Genomic DNA, 15,031 nt, shown 5'->3' on the forward strand with positions numbered 1-15,031 from the left:
TCATATAAGAGTCTGATTGCACAACAAAAAAGGAAAGAAAAAAACATGATGATGAGGAAGACTTGACTATAAAACAAGAAATACTTTATTTATGTTCATGCATTGGGCGTGTCCAACATTGTTCAGACTTGTTTTACCAATTGTTTAAGCTCATACACGTGTTTTAAACAAGTCATGTGTACACTTAACTTGATGCTTGGACTTACTGGGTATTTATGTATCAACATTTGTATATTTATGTCATCCTTCTCATATCAGAGTTTCATATTTTATTTGAACAAAATCAGTGGTTAATCAGTGGCTGTTGATCAATAGTCATGACAATTTGCATATTATTGATCAAGAAACTGACCTCACAGCCCATTGTTTAATCAGTAGGTTTGTTTCAGTCACTGTGCAAAGAAATCACTTGCAATACAGGGAGTGCAGAATTATTAGGCAAGTTGTATTTTTGAGGAATAATTTTATTATTGAACAACAACCATGTTCTCAATGAACCCAAAAAACTCATTAATATCAAAGCTGAATGTTTTTGGAAGTAGTTTTTAGTTTGTTTTTAGTTTTAGCTATTTTAGGGGGATATCTGTGTGTGCAGGTGACTATTACTGTGCATAATTATTAGGCAACTTAACAAAAAACAAATATATACCCATTTCAATTATTTATTTTTACCAGTGAAACCAATATAACATCTCCACATTCACAAATATACATTTCTGACATTCAAAAACAAATCAGTGACCAATATAGCCACCTTTCTTTGCAAGGACACTCAAAAGCCTGCCATCCATGGATTCTGTCAGTGTTTTGATCTGTTCACCATCAACATTGTGTGCAGCAGCAACCACAGCCTCCCAGACACTGTTCAGAGAGGTGTACTGTTTTCCCTCCTTGTAAATCTCACATTTGATGATGGACCACAGGTTCTCAATGGGGTTCAGATCAGGTGAAGAAGGTGGCCATGTCATTAGTTTTTCTTCTTTTATACCCTTTCTTGCCAGCCACGCTGTGGAGTACTTGGACGCGTGTGATGGAGCATTGTCCTGCATGAAAATCATGTTTTTCTTAAAGGATGCAGACTTCTTCCTGTACCACTGCTTGAAGAAGGTGTCTTCCAGAAACTGGCAGTAGGACTGGGAGTTGAGCTTGACTTCATCCTCAACCCGAAAAGGCCCCACAAGCTCATCTTTGATGATACCAGCCCAAACCAGTACTCCACCTCCACCTTGCTGGCGTCTGAGTCGGACTGGAGCTCTCTGCCCTTTACCAATCCAGCCACGGGCCCATCCATCTGGCCCATCAAGACTCACTCTCATTTCATCAGTCCATAAAACCTTAGAAAAATCAGTCTTGAGATATTTCTTGGCCCAGTCTTGACGTTTCAGCTTGTGTGTCTTGTTCAGTGGTGGTCGTCTTTCAGCCTTTCTTACCTTGGCCATGTCTCTGAGTATTACACACCTTGTGCTTTTGGGCACTCCAGTGATGTTGCAGCTCTGAAATATGGCCAAACTGGTGGCAAGTTGCATCTTGGCAGCTGCACGCTTGACTTTTCTCAGTTCATGGGCAGTTATTTTGCGCCTTGGTTTTTCCACACGCTTCTTGCGACCCTGTTGACTATTTTGAATGAAACGCTTGATTGTTCGATGATCACACTTCAGAAGCTTTGCAATTTTGAGACTGCTGCATCCCTCTGCAAGATATCTCACTATTTTTGACTTTTCTGAGCATGTCAAGTCCTTCTTTTGACCCATTTTGCCAAAGGAAAGGACGTTGCCTAATAATTATGCACACCTGATATAGGGTGTTGATGTCATTAGACCACACCCCTTCTCATTACAGAGATTCACATCACCTAATATGCTTAATTGGTAGTAGGCTTTCGAGCGTATACAGCTTGGAGTAAGACAACATGCATGAAGAGGATGATGTGGACAAAATACTCATTTGCCTAATAATTCTGCACTCCCTGTATATGCTAGATGAACAGAATGAACTTTTTGGTCACCTGGATGACACCGAGACACTGATGGTTGTAGCAGTTTTTGATTTTCCATATAATATCAGCACCACACACTTTACTGATACAGCACCTGGCATTCACTAGCTCTGGCCAAGATCTTGTAAGTGCACATCAGCCACAAAACACAGGAATATTGAAATTTTACAACAAAAACATGTTACAAAACATATGTGGTCTGATATATGTTATAAAGATTCTTCTCAACTTTGTGACTGCAGTGCACCTGGTTTGCTCGTAAGTTGGAGCACAACCATCTCAAGTGTGCCAAAAGCTTTTGTGGCTGTCCTGTGACACTGTGCAGCCTCTCTTCAACACAGTTGTAATCTTTCATTTCCTACAAAGTTTACAAAGGTTTCTGGTGTCTCTAAACCTCAGCTGTGGCAAAAGGGCTAACGGCAAATGGACTTGATCTCTCTGAACAATAATAATTATTACCTAAACTCCACTCCTCCAAGAGCACCACTATGGACCACTGAAAAATCACATACAATGTAAATTGCTATAAATGTCTGTTAAGTCAGTTTCATAATGAGAGCTCGTGCTACCCGGCTCCATTAGGTTTTGCATTCTAGATGCTTTTTTCCAACACTAGCCAGCAGGGATGAGTAGCATAGTGAAATCTATGCGATTTTTAAGAATATAGTATCTGTATCATAGTTCCCTCTTATGTTCCAAAAACCGTTACTTTAAAATAATACACAACAAAGAGAAAAGTAACTTTATTTTGATTGGACCAGAAACCAGCAGTAAACAAATCTAAAGAGGAAACAGCAGAAAGATTCTGTTATCCTTTGGTAAATTGTCATGTAGAGACCATGTCATGTTATATAATAAATAATGATTTTTCAAATCATAGCAGTAGCCTTTATCCAAACCATTGAGCCAAGTTGAGCTATATAGTCTGATTATTGTGAAAATGTGTGATAAATAGTTTAATCATCAAACTACTTTAGTTTGTCGATTTACCTGTTTTTAAATCTCTGCAGTAACACAAAAAAACCAATTTCTCAGTGTTTCCCATCTTCATTTCATGGAGTTGCTCTGTCTCGATCCTGTAGATATAAAAGGACACAGACAAGTTCATTAGTACAACCAAAAGGTCAAAAGTGTAATGCTAACTCGAGGCTCTGACAGGATACGCAGGTTTAACTGCAGCTTTCTTCTTTATGTTCTCATCACATTGCTTGTAACATGGTAATGCCTCCCACTGCCATTGAACAGAATAAAGTGTTACCTCAGTTAGAAAGTCATTTTTGTGACACCAGCTTTGAAAGCAGAACTTAGCATCTCTCAGACTCGCTGAGTTCTTACAGTAAACTCTGAGGATCTTCTCAGCAAAGCACACTGGGAGAAGCTTGGACACCTGACAACAAGGACAGTAACATAAAAGCTGTTTTACACTGACATCTACAGAAAGAACACACAGCTCATGCAAAGACATGCAGTAGTTCTGACCTGTTCTCTGGAAATCTTGAATGCTTCAGTAGGGTTAGCCTTAGTGTAGAAATATGTGGTATTGATGGGGTCCTTGTTTTTCATCCCATAGTCCAAAGTGACAACCTAAACGAGCAGTGTTCACATGTACATTATGACTCAGTCGAGGTTGGCAACACAATTTAGCTAAAAAAACAAAACAAAAGCCAAGATTTTAAGAATTAATTACTGAGTATAATTAGAATAAAAACTCACTATAATTTCAAAGTTGTCTTTTGGAATGACTTTAACCAGTTCATTTTCCAAGCTGTCCTTCATCTTCTGACAGATGGAGGAGAGAACATGTGCTGTCAATGTGTTATCATTGTTTTGCTGATCTCTTTTTATGATCACTTTTCACTCTTACTTTTATTTCCTCTTGGTCTTCTTTCTTGAGCTGAGAAAGGGAGAGAAGAGTCACATCATCTCTCTTTTTTAGCGCACTCACACACCACAAATATTGTAATCAACTTTATTTTTTACAGCAATAAAATAAAATGCAGGTGACTATGAATGACTCACTTAGGATTTAAATGGTTTCAAAATGGTATCAAAATCAGCTACGATGAATTCAGCTTAACTCTGTCTCAAATATTGAGAACATCGGGCAGTACAGTGGCGTGGTGATTAGCACTGTTCCCTCACACCAAGAAGGTCCTGAGTTCAACTTCGCATCTGGCCAGGACCTTTCTGTGTGGAGTTTAATGTTCTTTTGGAGGTTTTCTCCAGGTACTCCAGCTTCCTCCCACAGTCCAATGACATGTAAGTAGTGGGGTTAGGTTAAGTGGGGAATCTAAATTGCCCGCAGGTGGGTATGGTTGTCTGTCTCCCTGCATAAGCCCTGCGTCAGGCTGGCTCACTGCTTTTGGCTAGTTTTGCTTTTGGCAAGGGTCAGTGTCACTACTGGAAGACTGATGCAATACATGTTCCCTACAGAGGCTGTCCAAATCTTCCAGAATGGCACATTAATACAAGCCACTGCCAGATGTTCTTCTGTGTCTCCCAGTACAGTCTCAAGAGAATGGAGGAGAATCCAGGGCATTAACAGCAGGAAAGCGCCATAGAAGGTCCTGTCCAGAGCAGTATCTGCTCTTTTGCACCACGCATTTGCCATTAAATACCAGAAATGACAAGTCTACCACTGGAACTCTGCACTTTTCACAGATGAGAGCTGAACACATAAGAAAGGCTCACATTGGACAGCTGTGAAAGGGTCTGGAGAAGCCATGGAAAATGTGATGCTGCCTGTAACATTGTTTAGCATGACCAGTTTGAGGTTTTATAAGTGATGGTCTGGGGAGCCATATCCATGGAGAGACACACAAACCTCTACAGGTTATGCAACAGATCTTGGGTTGAAGTCCCACGCTTACAGGCCCTATGCTGGTGCATTGGGTCCTGGATTCCTCCTGGTGCATGACAATATCAGTCCTGATGTGGTGGGAGTATGCAGGCAGTTCCCGGAGGACAATTTCCATTTATTTTACGGCTAGATACTAGCCTGTACAGGCCTTTACACATCTACAGTAATTTCCTGCCTTTTTTCTAATGTAAATCTTACAGAAGCTTTTTAGTTCAAACTCTCAATGTACACCTGGTAGTCTGTTGGGATCGAGTTTGAATTATGTTCATACCATAAACGAACCTTCTCCAAAAGCCCCTTTTTATTAGTACCTAATTGGATCTACTCGCCACAGTTTTCAGGGTTTTCTATTAGGTCATAGTACCTTGTACCAGGTACTAAAACAGCGCCTGCTCAGTCAGAGTTCAAAGCGATCTGAGCAGGTACTAAAATGTGATGTGGTCAGACCTCATGCCACCAACTGACTGGTCAGTGGTGTCACTCAATGAGTCATGAGATCATCTGATGGGGCCACAGGGTCTTGGTGCAGTTGTTTTGGTCCACACCTGAAAACAATAAAAATAAACTAACAGATGCAGCAAAATGTGTCAAACTAACCACCATGTTAGCTGCTGCCCCAGCTGTGAAGAGGTGGGGAAGAGAAGAGCAGTGATGAGAATAACAGCATTTTTCAGTAACTAGTAATCTAACTCATTACTATTTCTACTGTTAGAATGCTGTTACCGTTACTAAAAAGAAAATGCTGCACGGACACATTACTATTTGTAAACACACAGACAGTTGAAGCTGTCTACAGCTTACCTACAATGTAGCTTGCCATCGCCAGTGTGTGAATGTGTGTGTGAATGGGTGAATGACTGAATGTAGTGTAAAGCGCTTTGGGGTCCTATGGACTAGAAAAGCGCTATACAAATGCAGGCCATTTACCATTTACCTGGAGCGATGGGGGCGAAACAATTGCACAAGTGCTGCTGATTGGCTGAGAAAGAAAACTAGTAAACCATGGTAACATGACCAATTTAAGATGACATAGCAACAAGATGTCATGTGAACCCAAGACAAGCCTCAGTGTCCATTTTTGTGTTTAAAGTGAGGTATTCAGACTATATACCAATTTTTAAATTGTGTTGACAAGAACACGTAAAACCAGAGCCATGATAAAAAATGTTCGCATTTTTTTTTCCTGAATGCTATTGTCAAATTTACATCTAAGGACAGCGCTAGCAAGCACTCTCTGCTTATGACCAAACAAATATAAAATAAAAAACACCCCTTTCCTATTGGTGGAAAAATGTACCATGTCAACCAATCAAAAAATCATATGGCAACATGGGGCATTTGTTGTTTAGGAAGAAGGGTAATTTTTTTAGAGTGACGGGAGCGAGAGAGAGTGAGAGTTTTGAGATGTGAGATTTGTGACATTTAATGTGTTTGGAGTGTGTAGTTAGTGTGTGTGTGTCAGAACAATGAGGCGACTGGTGAATGTCACAGTTGCAGCTAAAAAGTCACCAGAGACAGATTACAGTGTAAATGTTGTCTCTAGGTGGAAAATGGGATGAGTGATACACCTCGTGCAGTCAGGCCAGCAGGTATCAGGTTTGAGATGATGTCTTCTGTCTTATAGTGGACAAAAAATATTTTTTGGAGTGGCACAAATAATTTGTATGGCATCTTATTTGATGCAGAACACCAGATTGTTCTGTAAATAGTTTGAAATGGCCATAAAAGAATCCCATTGCAAATAACTATTTGCAATAACTGTCGTTTGTTTATAAATTTACAATTTATATTTACATTTCAAGTTATGATCTGTTAAACATGTTTGTGGTTGTTACAGTAAAAAATATAACCTTTTCTACTCAGATCTTATGTTTTTTGTCTGATTTTAGATCAATTATGGTAATTGTGTCAAAATGAAAAACTAACTGTAAATTCAGAAATATGAGGTTGTGCTGAAAAGAATGATACCAAATGACAGCAAAGCAAGATAAATAGTTTTTAAAGGTGATATGCAGAGGTAGGTGGGCCAAAAAAGCCTGGGCCAAGTTTTTGTCCCAGTCCATCCCTGATTGCACACCTTGGCTTCACCCATAAACTGGTACAGGTCTCGAGACATGATCCTCTGCAGAATCATCCTTGCTTCCTCCAGAGGAGAGGGAGTGAATTCATTTGAACAAGAACAAGGGTGGAGTATTCTTTCAATCATTTGATCTGCAGAGTAAACAGACAAATAAAGGTAAGATCAGGTCAATTCAAGTAAACCAAAGAAACATTCACAACTTCATCAGTAATGTCATATAAAGAAAGACACACAAAAAATTGATTAACATTAATAAACAAAACAAAATAAGCAAGCGATAAAGCAAGCAAAGCATTAGTAATACTGCAGTATTAAATAAATAAATTTACAGTTTACTATAAACTAGTAGAGACGTATCCGTCATACTGAAGAATCAACCTGACATCATGGCAAATCCTGTAATAGTCACGCCAGTCAACAGTTTTTTTTTTTCCATGCTGTGCATCTCCAAAGTGTGAAAAAAAAACCCACAAATGCAGAAGTTGCAGTAAGTTGCAATAAACTGCAGTAACAGCAGAGTGAGATTTTTTTTTTCAATTTCAAACCAACATGAAAATAATCATTGGTATTTTAAACAGATGTTGTTAATTCATTTACATACATATTAGCCACCTTCTTTAATAGTTTCTGAATAGAAAATGAAATGTATATAAAATATATATGAAATATATAAAATAATATATATAAATACGGTATATAAAATGAAATATGTAGAGCATGTTTTCCACTACCTGTCAGCTTTGTGTAGGCTTCCATGTCAGTTTTAGCTTTGGAGAGACAGAACGTTGTCCCTCCTGAACCTTTAGTCAGGATGTACTGATCTGCTTTCAAGAGGGCGTCTTTGATCCTGGATAAAAAAAAAAGACCCAGTATATGACTTTATGGGAACTCTGTAGATGAAATAAATGTTGTCTTACAATAGAATTACACAGTTGGTACTTACATAATTTCTACACTCTTGGTCACTCTGTGCTGGTAGGCTCTTCTGTGGAGAGAGTTCCTTGTGTGGAACATGTCATACAGGTTTGCCACTTCCTGTTGAGACCATCGCCTATAGTTTAGTCACAGCCAATCAGATAATGAATTACTCATTAAAAACTGATAAAAAGCAGGGATCCACACCTTGTCTCTAGAGCAAATGTGCTTCCTCCCATTCACATCACACACCCTGGCAAACATGATGAAGCGTTGATGGTCAAAGTTGTTCTGGATGCCCAGGTGGTGGCAGTCCCTGAGATACGAGTGAGGAATTACATCAATTTAATTACATTTATTATGGTAAACCCTCCAAAACACCTTTAAGACTTGCTGTAGATAGAAATACTGAGTTTGTCATCAACACAAGTCCCACCTGGCAAAGTAGTCGAATTTGTCCACATCAATCCCATTTTGCTTGTTTGACACAATTTCATAGAGGAAGGATTTATTCTCATCTCGACCTTCATACGGCCACTGTGGAGACGACACCAGAATTGACGTTCGTGACAGCGATGATAACGAATGGTTTCATAATATTCAGACAGTAACTGGCCAGTACCTCAGCGTCATCAATCTTTAGAGGTTTAATCATCTCCTTGATAAATGTCAGGTCAGGTGGGAGTATCAGTCCATAACGCTCCATCTCTTGTGCCAGACTATTCGCCACCACCAGATGATCAAACATCTCTAAAGAGGCATCCTCATGCTGCAAGAGATACATTATTATTGTTTATATTAAGAACAGAATTCAAATGGTTGAAAGTTTAAAATGATCAGATACAACATACAGAATCAAATTTGAGCACATGACCATCTCTTAATAGAGGTAATTAGTGTCAGTATTCCAGTTTTAACCAGAGGTTCTCAACTTTTATGAGTCAGACATGATGAGCGTGGACATAACAGTGGTATGGCTTCTTCTAGCAGAAAATGATGTTTGTTTGTTTGTGCTGATAATTGTTAACACTGTGTTGTTTCTATCATTTAGTGCCATGTGTACTTTATTTCCTCAAGATGGCATCTGACAGTGTTTTCAAATATATTTGATTTTTGTGGGTGGCCATTATGTCGCGTCTCACAGTAGAGAAAAAAAAAAATTTTCACGTACCTTCCAGTCTTTATGTTCTGGGTCTGCTTCGGGGTTGAACATTCCATCAAAAAGATGGGAAAAAGGTCCATGTCCTTCATGGAGAAACAAATGTAAAAAAAATAAAATAATAATTAAAGCCTCCTGTTATAGTTCTCACACACACACACACACACACACACACACACACACACACTGACCATTTGCCTTTTTCATTTTACCAAGCATGTTTTATTTTACACTGGCTAGTATTATAAACTTGATGCTATTAGAGTGAAAGACGTGCAGCACTTACCCAGGTCATGACAGAGACCTGCAATTTGCACACAAAGGACGTCTCGTTCACTGATGTCGAGTTCTGGCTGTTTCAGCTTCAGAGTTTTTGCAAGTTCTCCTGCTAAGTGCCCCACCCTGTATCACCAAAAACCACCCACACACACACACACACACACTTCATCATGCAGCACTGAAAGAAAAGCATTACTAGTGTATCTGACTGTAAACAAGTGGACATACCCTATTGAGTGTTCAAAGCGGTTGTGCGATGCTCCTGGAAAAACGAAATAACCGCCCCCAAGCTGCTTTATGTTTCGTAGTCTCTGAAACTGAGGTGTGTCTATGATCTTGACAAGTAGTGGATGTAACTCGATGTGGCCATGGATGGGATCATTAAACACCTGTGTGAAGAGAAATGAACAAAAAATAGACAAACTTGGAGGGTTTTGGAGGACTTGGTCTCAGATTTTCGTTCAGCACTCACCTCTTGGTGAGTAAACACTGTGCCTCATGCTAGGTCAAATTTTCTGTCACCTTGCCTTTGACCAAGGCACTGGCAGCTGGCCAGCCTACTGACATTATGTCTAAGGTGAGTTAAATATAAAGATTGTATTTCCCTAAAAAGATCATCAAATGATATCTTACATAGACAAATATACACATGATACACATATATTATGAATTCACATTTTTATGAAGTGCTAATCACAACAGTAAGTTAGACCACACACCAAAGACCATATTATAGAAGATACTTTCATGTTACGTCACCTTGTTTAAATCTTTGATGTTCAAGTGCTTCTCCATAGTGCTGTAAATGTTTAAATGACCAAAGATTACAGTTTTGCACAACATGCATTCTGGATATAAAAGGAAACAGTCAATGAATGTAATTGTAATTTTTCAATACTGGTCAAGTATGAGAACTTACCAGTTCTTCCAGTTTTTTATTGAAGCTCTGACACTTCAGTTCTCTGAATTAAAGCACAGAACAAATAAACAACTTTTTAAGTTAAAAAATAAATCATAGAATCTATTTATAAACAAACATTTTCTAATCTTCTGACTCATCAAAGCAGCTGCCTTTAACAGATATAACAGTTGAATGTGTTTGTGCCCTTCTTTCTACATCAGAAGCCAAATATTCTTCAGAAATGTCTTCCTAACTGTTGCATAAATGTGTGGCTCTTCTGGGTTTCTTTGCTTCCACTCTTCCGTCCAGTTCATTCCAAACCAGCTCGATGTGGTTTAAGTCTGGAGACTGTGCTGGCCACTCCATGTTGTCAAGCTTGCCTTCTTGTTCTTTTTTCCTAAGATAGATCTGTAATAGCCTGGACTCGTGTTTTGGGTCATTATCTTGCTGTAGGATGAACCCCTGACCAACTAGGTGCATACCAGAGGCCACTGCAGAATGCTATGGTAGCCATTTTGGTTCAGGATGTCTCTCACTCTGTAAAAGTCACCTGTATCCAAGAAAAACACCCAAACCATGCTTCCTCCTTAATGTTTGACATTTGATGCCACAAAGTAAGGAACCAACGTTTTACCTAATCAACAGTGAGCAAAAATCCTGCATGATGAACCAAAGATTTCACATTTTGATTCATCAGTCCATAACACCTTCCATTATTCAGCAGTCCATTGGTGGCATTTCATGGCCCAGGCAAACCTTTTTTTTCATGTTTTGATGTCTAAGTAGACTTTTTTGCATTGATGTGTTTTTGTATTGATATAGACTAACCATGACAGAGACACACAACCATTAACTTCTTTATGAATTAGAAAAAAAGATGTTAAATCTTCTGATATTATGATTTTTCTCAAATACATTAGATTAGTGCTATCACTACAGGGGACAATGCTGCAGCCTAATTTGGTCTTGAGCTGCACGTTTACAAGGAAACAGGATGATGCTTTGCCTTCTTTTACTTTAAACGGACATCTCAGTTCAGTTCTATTCACTGACGCTGTATGCACATTTTTAGATTTGGTAGAAACTCATTCACTGCAAAGTGTCCTGTACGTATTTCATCTACTGGCAAGCATAAGCCCCTTAATTAAAATGATACTTTCAATCATACAATACAATTATTTTTGTTATCCAAAGATTTTCACATTCACATTTGACAAAAAAAAAAAAGTAGAAACAAATATTAAAGAAGTTAATTTATTTGCTTTATTTTAAAAAATCGTTTTCGTGATTGAATTTTATGTCTGATTAATTTCTGAATTCTCAGACTGGTCCAGTGTGCAGGCCAAAATATGGGTATAAAAACATGAATTCACTTTGACTTAGAGTCTTAAACAAGTTTTTCACAGATTTAAAAACAATATTTTTGCTTTATTGTTTTTAATGACAGCTGGTCTAATAAATGTGTTAAGCACTGCAACAGTATGACATGTATTCAGTCTAATATACAAAACTATTTATAAAAACAACTTTGCACGATTCGGAGGTTTGATAAATTAATCTGGGAACACTCCTGTGAGTAAAGCTTTCATACAAACATGAAATCACTTAAAATACAAGAAAATGTTATTTTATAAAGCCCACTGAGCCTGGACATAAACCCAAAGCTTCATGAGATTTTTTAAAAACAGGTATGAGATGAATAAACACGTTGAGAGAAAATATGAAACAAAGTTTGACTTACCAAATCTGCTTATGAACTAAACAATAGTAGTAAAGCACTCCGAGATCTCCCGAGTGACGACAAAGATTTTTTTCCTTTCAATGTGGAAACGTTCACGTGATCTCTTTTTTTTTGGGCTTTGTTTTGCTTTAGTCTGATGTCACTGAATGCGTTTCACATTCAGTCACCTTGCTTATTCTGTAATCGGGTGTCATTACACTGACTACAGTACTACTGACGCTGTGATAAAGCCCCGTGAATATGTCGAATCTTTCCAGCCAATTGCTTCGCCCAAACGCAGATCACACGAAGCCCCGTTCAACAGCTCATTTGGAAATACTGACATCTGCTGGTCATTCACTGTACAGCAGCCCTGCTGTGATATATCAGTGAGTATGTGAACGTGATCATGTATCAATTGCAGAATACCCTTATGAGGTGGGTGTGTGTGTGTGTGTGTGTGTGTGTGTGTGTGTGTGTGTGTGTGTGTGAGTGAGTGTGAGTGAGTGTGTGTGAGTGAGTGAGTGAGTGAGAGAAACTAGCCATCCTATTTGAGAAGATGTATGCTATCATTGGATGGTATTATGTCAAATTATGTCAAATGCTCACAAAATACTGATAATTTTAGCATTTTTAGTGGCTCCATAATGTGCTTGCAATCTCCTCGGAATCACCTCAAACCCAGATCATGTAAAACACTCCCTGTAATGTATTTTCAACAGCTTGAATCACATAATGAGGGAGTCTCGTTGTTTCAGAGAAAGCGGGCCTCGTTTGTCTTTGGTCAGATGACATTCTGAAGAACTACCTACACAGTTTAGGACAAAGAAAATTGTACACAATGGTCATTAAGAATGGGGTGCAAAAGAAAGGAGATGTGAAACCCTAAAGAAGCAAAATTGAGATTTCAGTGTTTCCTTTTTTGATCATCAAATTATCTTTTTATCCAGGGGATACATCATATGATGTTCAGCTGCACATTTGTGAGGTAAGAAAACTTTCTTTACCCCTGTTTACTTGCACTATGATCAGTGTAGAATGGATGTTTTCACAGCAGGTATGGACAGGCATATAATCACAGCTTCCAACAGTGTTTCAGTATTACTATTGTAATGGAGTATTCGTTTTAAAAATGCTGTTTTAAAAGAGACTTGAAAAAAGGTGATTTTAAGCATTCCACAATATCTTTTCCAGAATTTGCATAACTTAAAGCACATTATGTCAGTTTGTTTTAAGAAGCAGGGTTGTAGCCATTTCATTATGATGTCACTCTCAAAGATCACAGAGCAGATCACACAGCATTTGTAGCAGGGGCGATTCTAGAATCAGAGCTTTGGGGGTGCTGAGCATCCAGAGAGCTGCCCAGCCAGGCAAGATAAACCTGTCTCTGTCAGTCCCTGCATCCTTAAATGTTGTCCCGAGTTCTCTCTGACTGTCACTTTGGTGCATTTAAACCCCTCTTCCTCTGATCTGTGTTGAGCTTTTGGAGCAGGTGAGTAAGTGACGGACAAGGTAAGCGACTCATGTTGTAACTCTCAATTTTAAATACACGTAGACATTGAGGGCTAGCAGGAGGGACCATGCGCTTACCTGCTGCTCTCTGGCAGGTAGCTCCATGCCCTCCTGGGTTTTAAATGCACCTTAGAACACACATGCATCAACATTACAATGAGCGGGTGGAGGGAGGTTTGGAGTCTTCTCTCACCCCCGTTCTCTGCGACCTGCTGGAGCAGGGGGGCTAGGAGGAGGAGTTGGCCGTCCGACTGCGGTCTAGAGTGTGGAGCCTTCCTGCTGCTGCGGAGTCGGGGCGGTCTGCCTCCCCCCACCGCAGGGAAAAGGGAAACACCACCTGGGTCTGGGTGCAGTTCCCCGCTCCAGGGGCGAAGGCACCTAGACCCGGTTTGTAGAGTACGCTTGGGGAGTGTGATCGTGTGTACAACGTCTCTTTATGTCTGTCTCCACGTTGGTTGAGTGTGGAGTAAGTGCATATGAGAGCATGAGGGTGGGAATGGATGTTTGTATCTGTGTGTGCCTGTATGTCTGTGTCTATATGTCAGGTTGGGTGTCAGGCGCCACCTCTCTGGGGACATCTCAGGCCCTCCAAGGTTTGGAGCCCTATCTCCCCCTACCACCACTTCCCCTGCCAGTGGCGGACCCCCTCAGACATCAGTGCGTTGGTGGTTCTTTGTGTCCGGGGATGGGCGTCCAGGTACACACCGGCTCACTCCTTGGCGGCCGCTTATCGGGGCCTGGAGCCTGGGGCTCGCTCGGGCCACTTCGGAGGTGGGGTGCCCCCGGCCTCTCGGCCTGGGGCTCGGTCACTCAGGCGCAGCTGGCTGCCGGCGGAGCTCACGGGCGCGTCACTGCAACTCCCCCTGGCTTCTGCTCCGCGGCTGCTGAGTGAGCCCTCATCTGGGACTCTCCTCAGCTCTTTCCGGGACAGTGGCGCAGCTGCCCCTCTGTTGGTCTTCCTTGGTCTCTTGTGTTCTGGGGGCCTCTGGATGTCTGGAGTTTTGATCTCCTCCACACCTGCTTCACGCCCTGGAGGACGGGGCTGTGGCCCCCCCACACCCTCTAGCAGATTATTACATGAAGGAACCTTTTAAAAAAAACAAAAAACAAGCGCGTCCATGCTCACAGGTGTACACACGGGTGATCACACCCACAAACTACACCCTTTTTGGCTCCTACCTCAAAGCACACTGTGTTCTGTTGATCTTATGTGCTGCACAATAATGTTTAACATTTAGTATTTACTGTCATATTCCCATATATCATTGTGATGTTGTTTATTCTATTACTCTTGTTCTCTTCTGCTTGCTTTCTTTTTTCTCTCTCAGCAGGTGATCCAGGTGATTGATATATGCATTTTTTTTCTGCCCGTTCTGTTGGTTTTTGTCTTTTGCCCTTCTCCCCCGTCCCTCTTCTCAGCTGTTTCTCTTTCCCTCTTTCTTTCTCCCCTTCTTTCCCCCAGTCAAGTCTGTCCCGTATTAAGAGAAAAGAAAAAGAAGAAAAGAAAAGAAAAAAAAAAAAAAAAAAAAAAGGAATTCATTTCACGTTGAAATACCTGGAGAATTCAACTCTCCTGCGCTCTGTGAATGAAAGTCTCTGCAGTTTAACA

The 15,031-nt window shown here is 40.2% G+C and overlaps 1 protein-coding gene across 2 annotated transcripts; it reads right to left on the reverse strand.

The window, feature by feature from the left end:
• Window positions 1-2,724: 2,724 nt before the first annotated feature.
• Window positions 2,725-12,394, reverse strand: LOC146684882 (deoxynucleoside triphosphate triphosphohydrolase SAMHD1-like). 2 transcript variants are annotated; one of them, XM_085443708.1, is made up of 17 exons: window positions 11,932-12,393; window positions 10,209-10,251; window positions 10,049-10,088; window positions 9,518-9,678; window positions 9,297-9,412; window positions 9,023-9,096; window positions 8,474-8,620; window positions 8,288-8,388; window positions 8,059-8,167; window positions 7,880-7,971; window positions 7,668-7,783; window positions 6,934-7,067; window positions 3,861-3,890; window positions 3,710-3,775; window positions 3,476-3,580; window positions 3,255-3,383; window positions 2,725-3,072 (listed from the first exon to the last, which is right to left on the reverse strand). In XM_085443708.1, the coding sequence occupies exons 3-17, from the start codon at window positions 10,082-10,084 to the stop codon at window positions 3,049-3,051; spliced, it is 1,440 nt and encodes a 479-aa protein (XP_085299834.1). In that variant the 5' UTR covers window positions 10,085-10,088; window positions 10,209-10,251; window positions 11,932-12,393; the 3' UTR covers window positions 2,725-3,048. The 2 variants fall into 2 exon arrangements, with proteins under 2 accessions (XP_085299834.1, XP_085299833.1); XM_085443707.1 differs by having other exon boundaries at window positions 2,725-3,383; window positions 11,932-12,394.
• Between the last annotated feature and the right edge of the window lie 2,637 nt (window positions 12,395-15,031).

This window comes from Copadichromis virginalis, linkage group LG20 (genome assembly GCF_057382275.1).
Source record: "Copadichromis virginalis isolate Kocher_CV1m ecotype Utaka linkage group LG20, C_Virginalis_male_GT1.1, whole genome shotgun sequence".
NCBI classification, from domain to species: Eukaryota; Metazoa; Chordata; class Actinopteri; order Cichliformes; family Cichlidae; genus Copadichromis; species Copadichromis virginalis.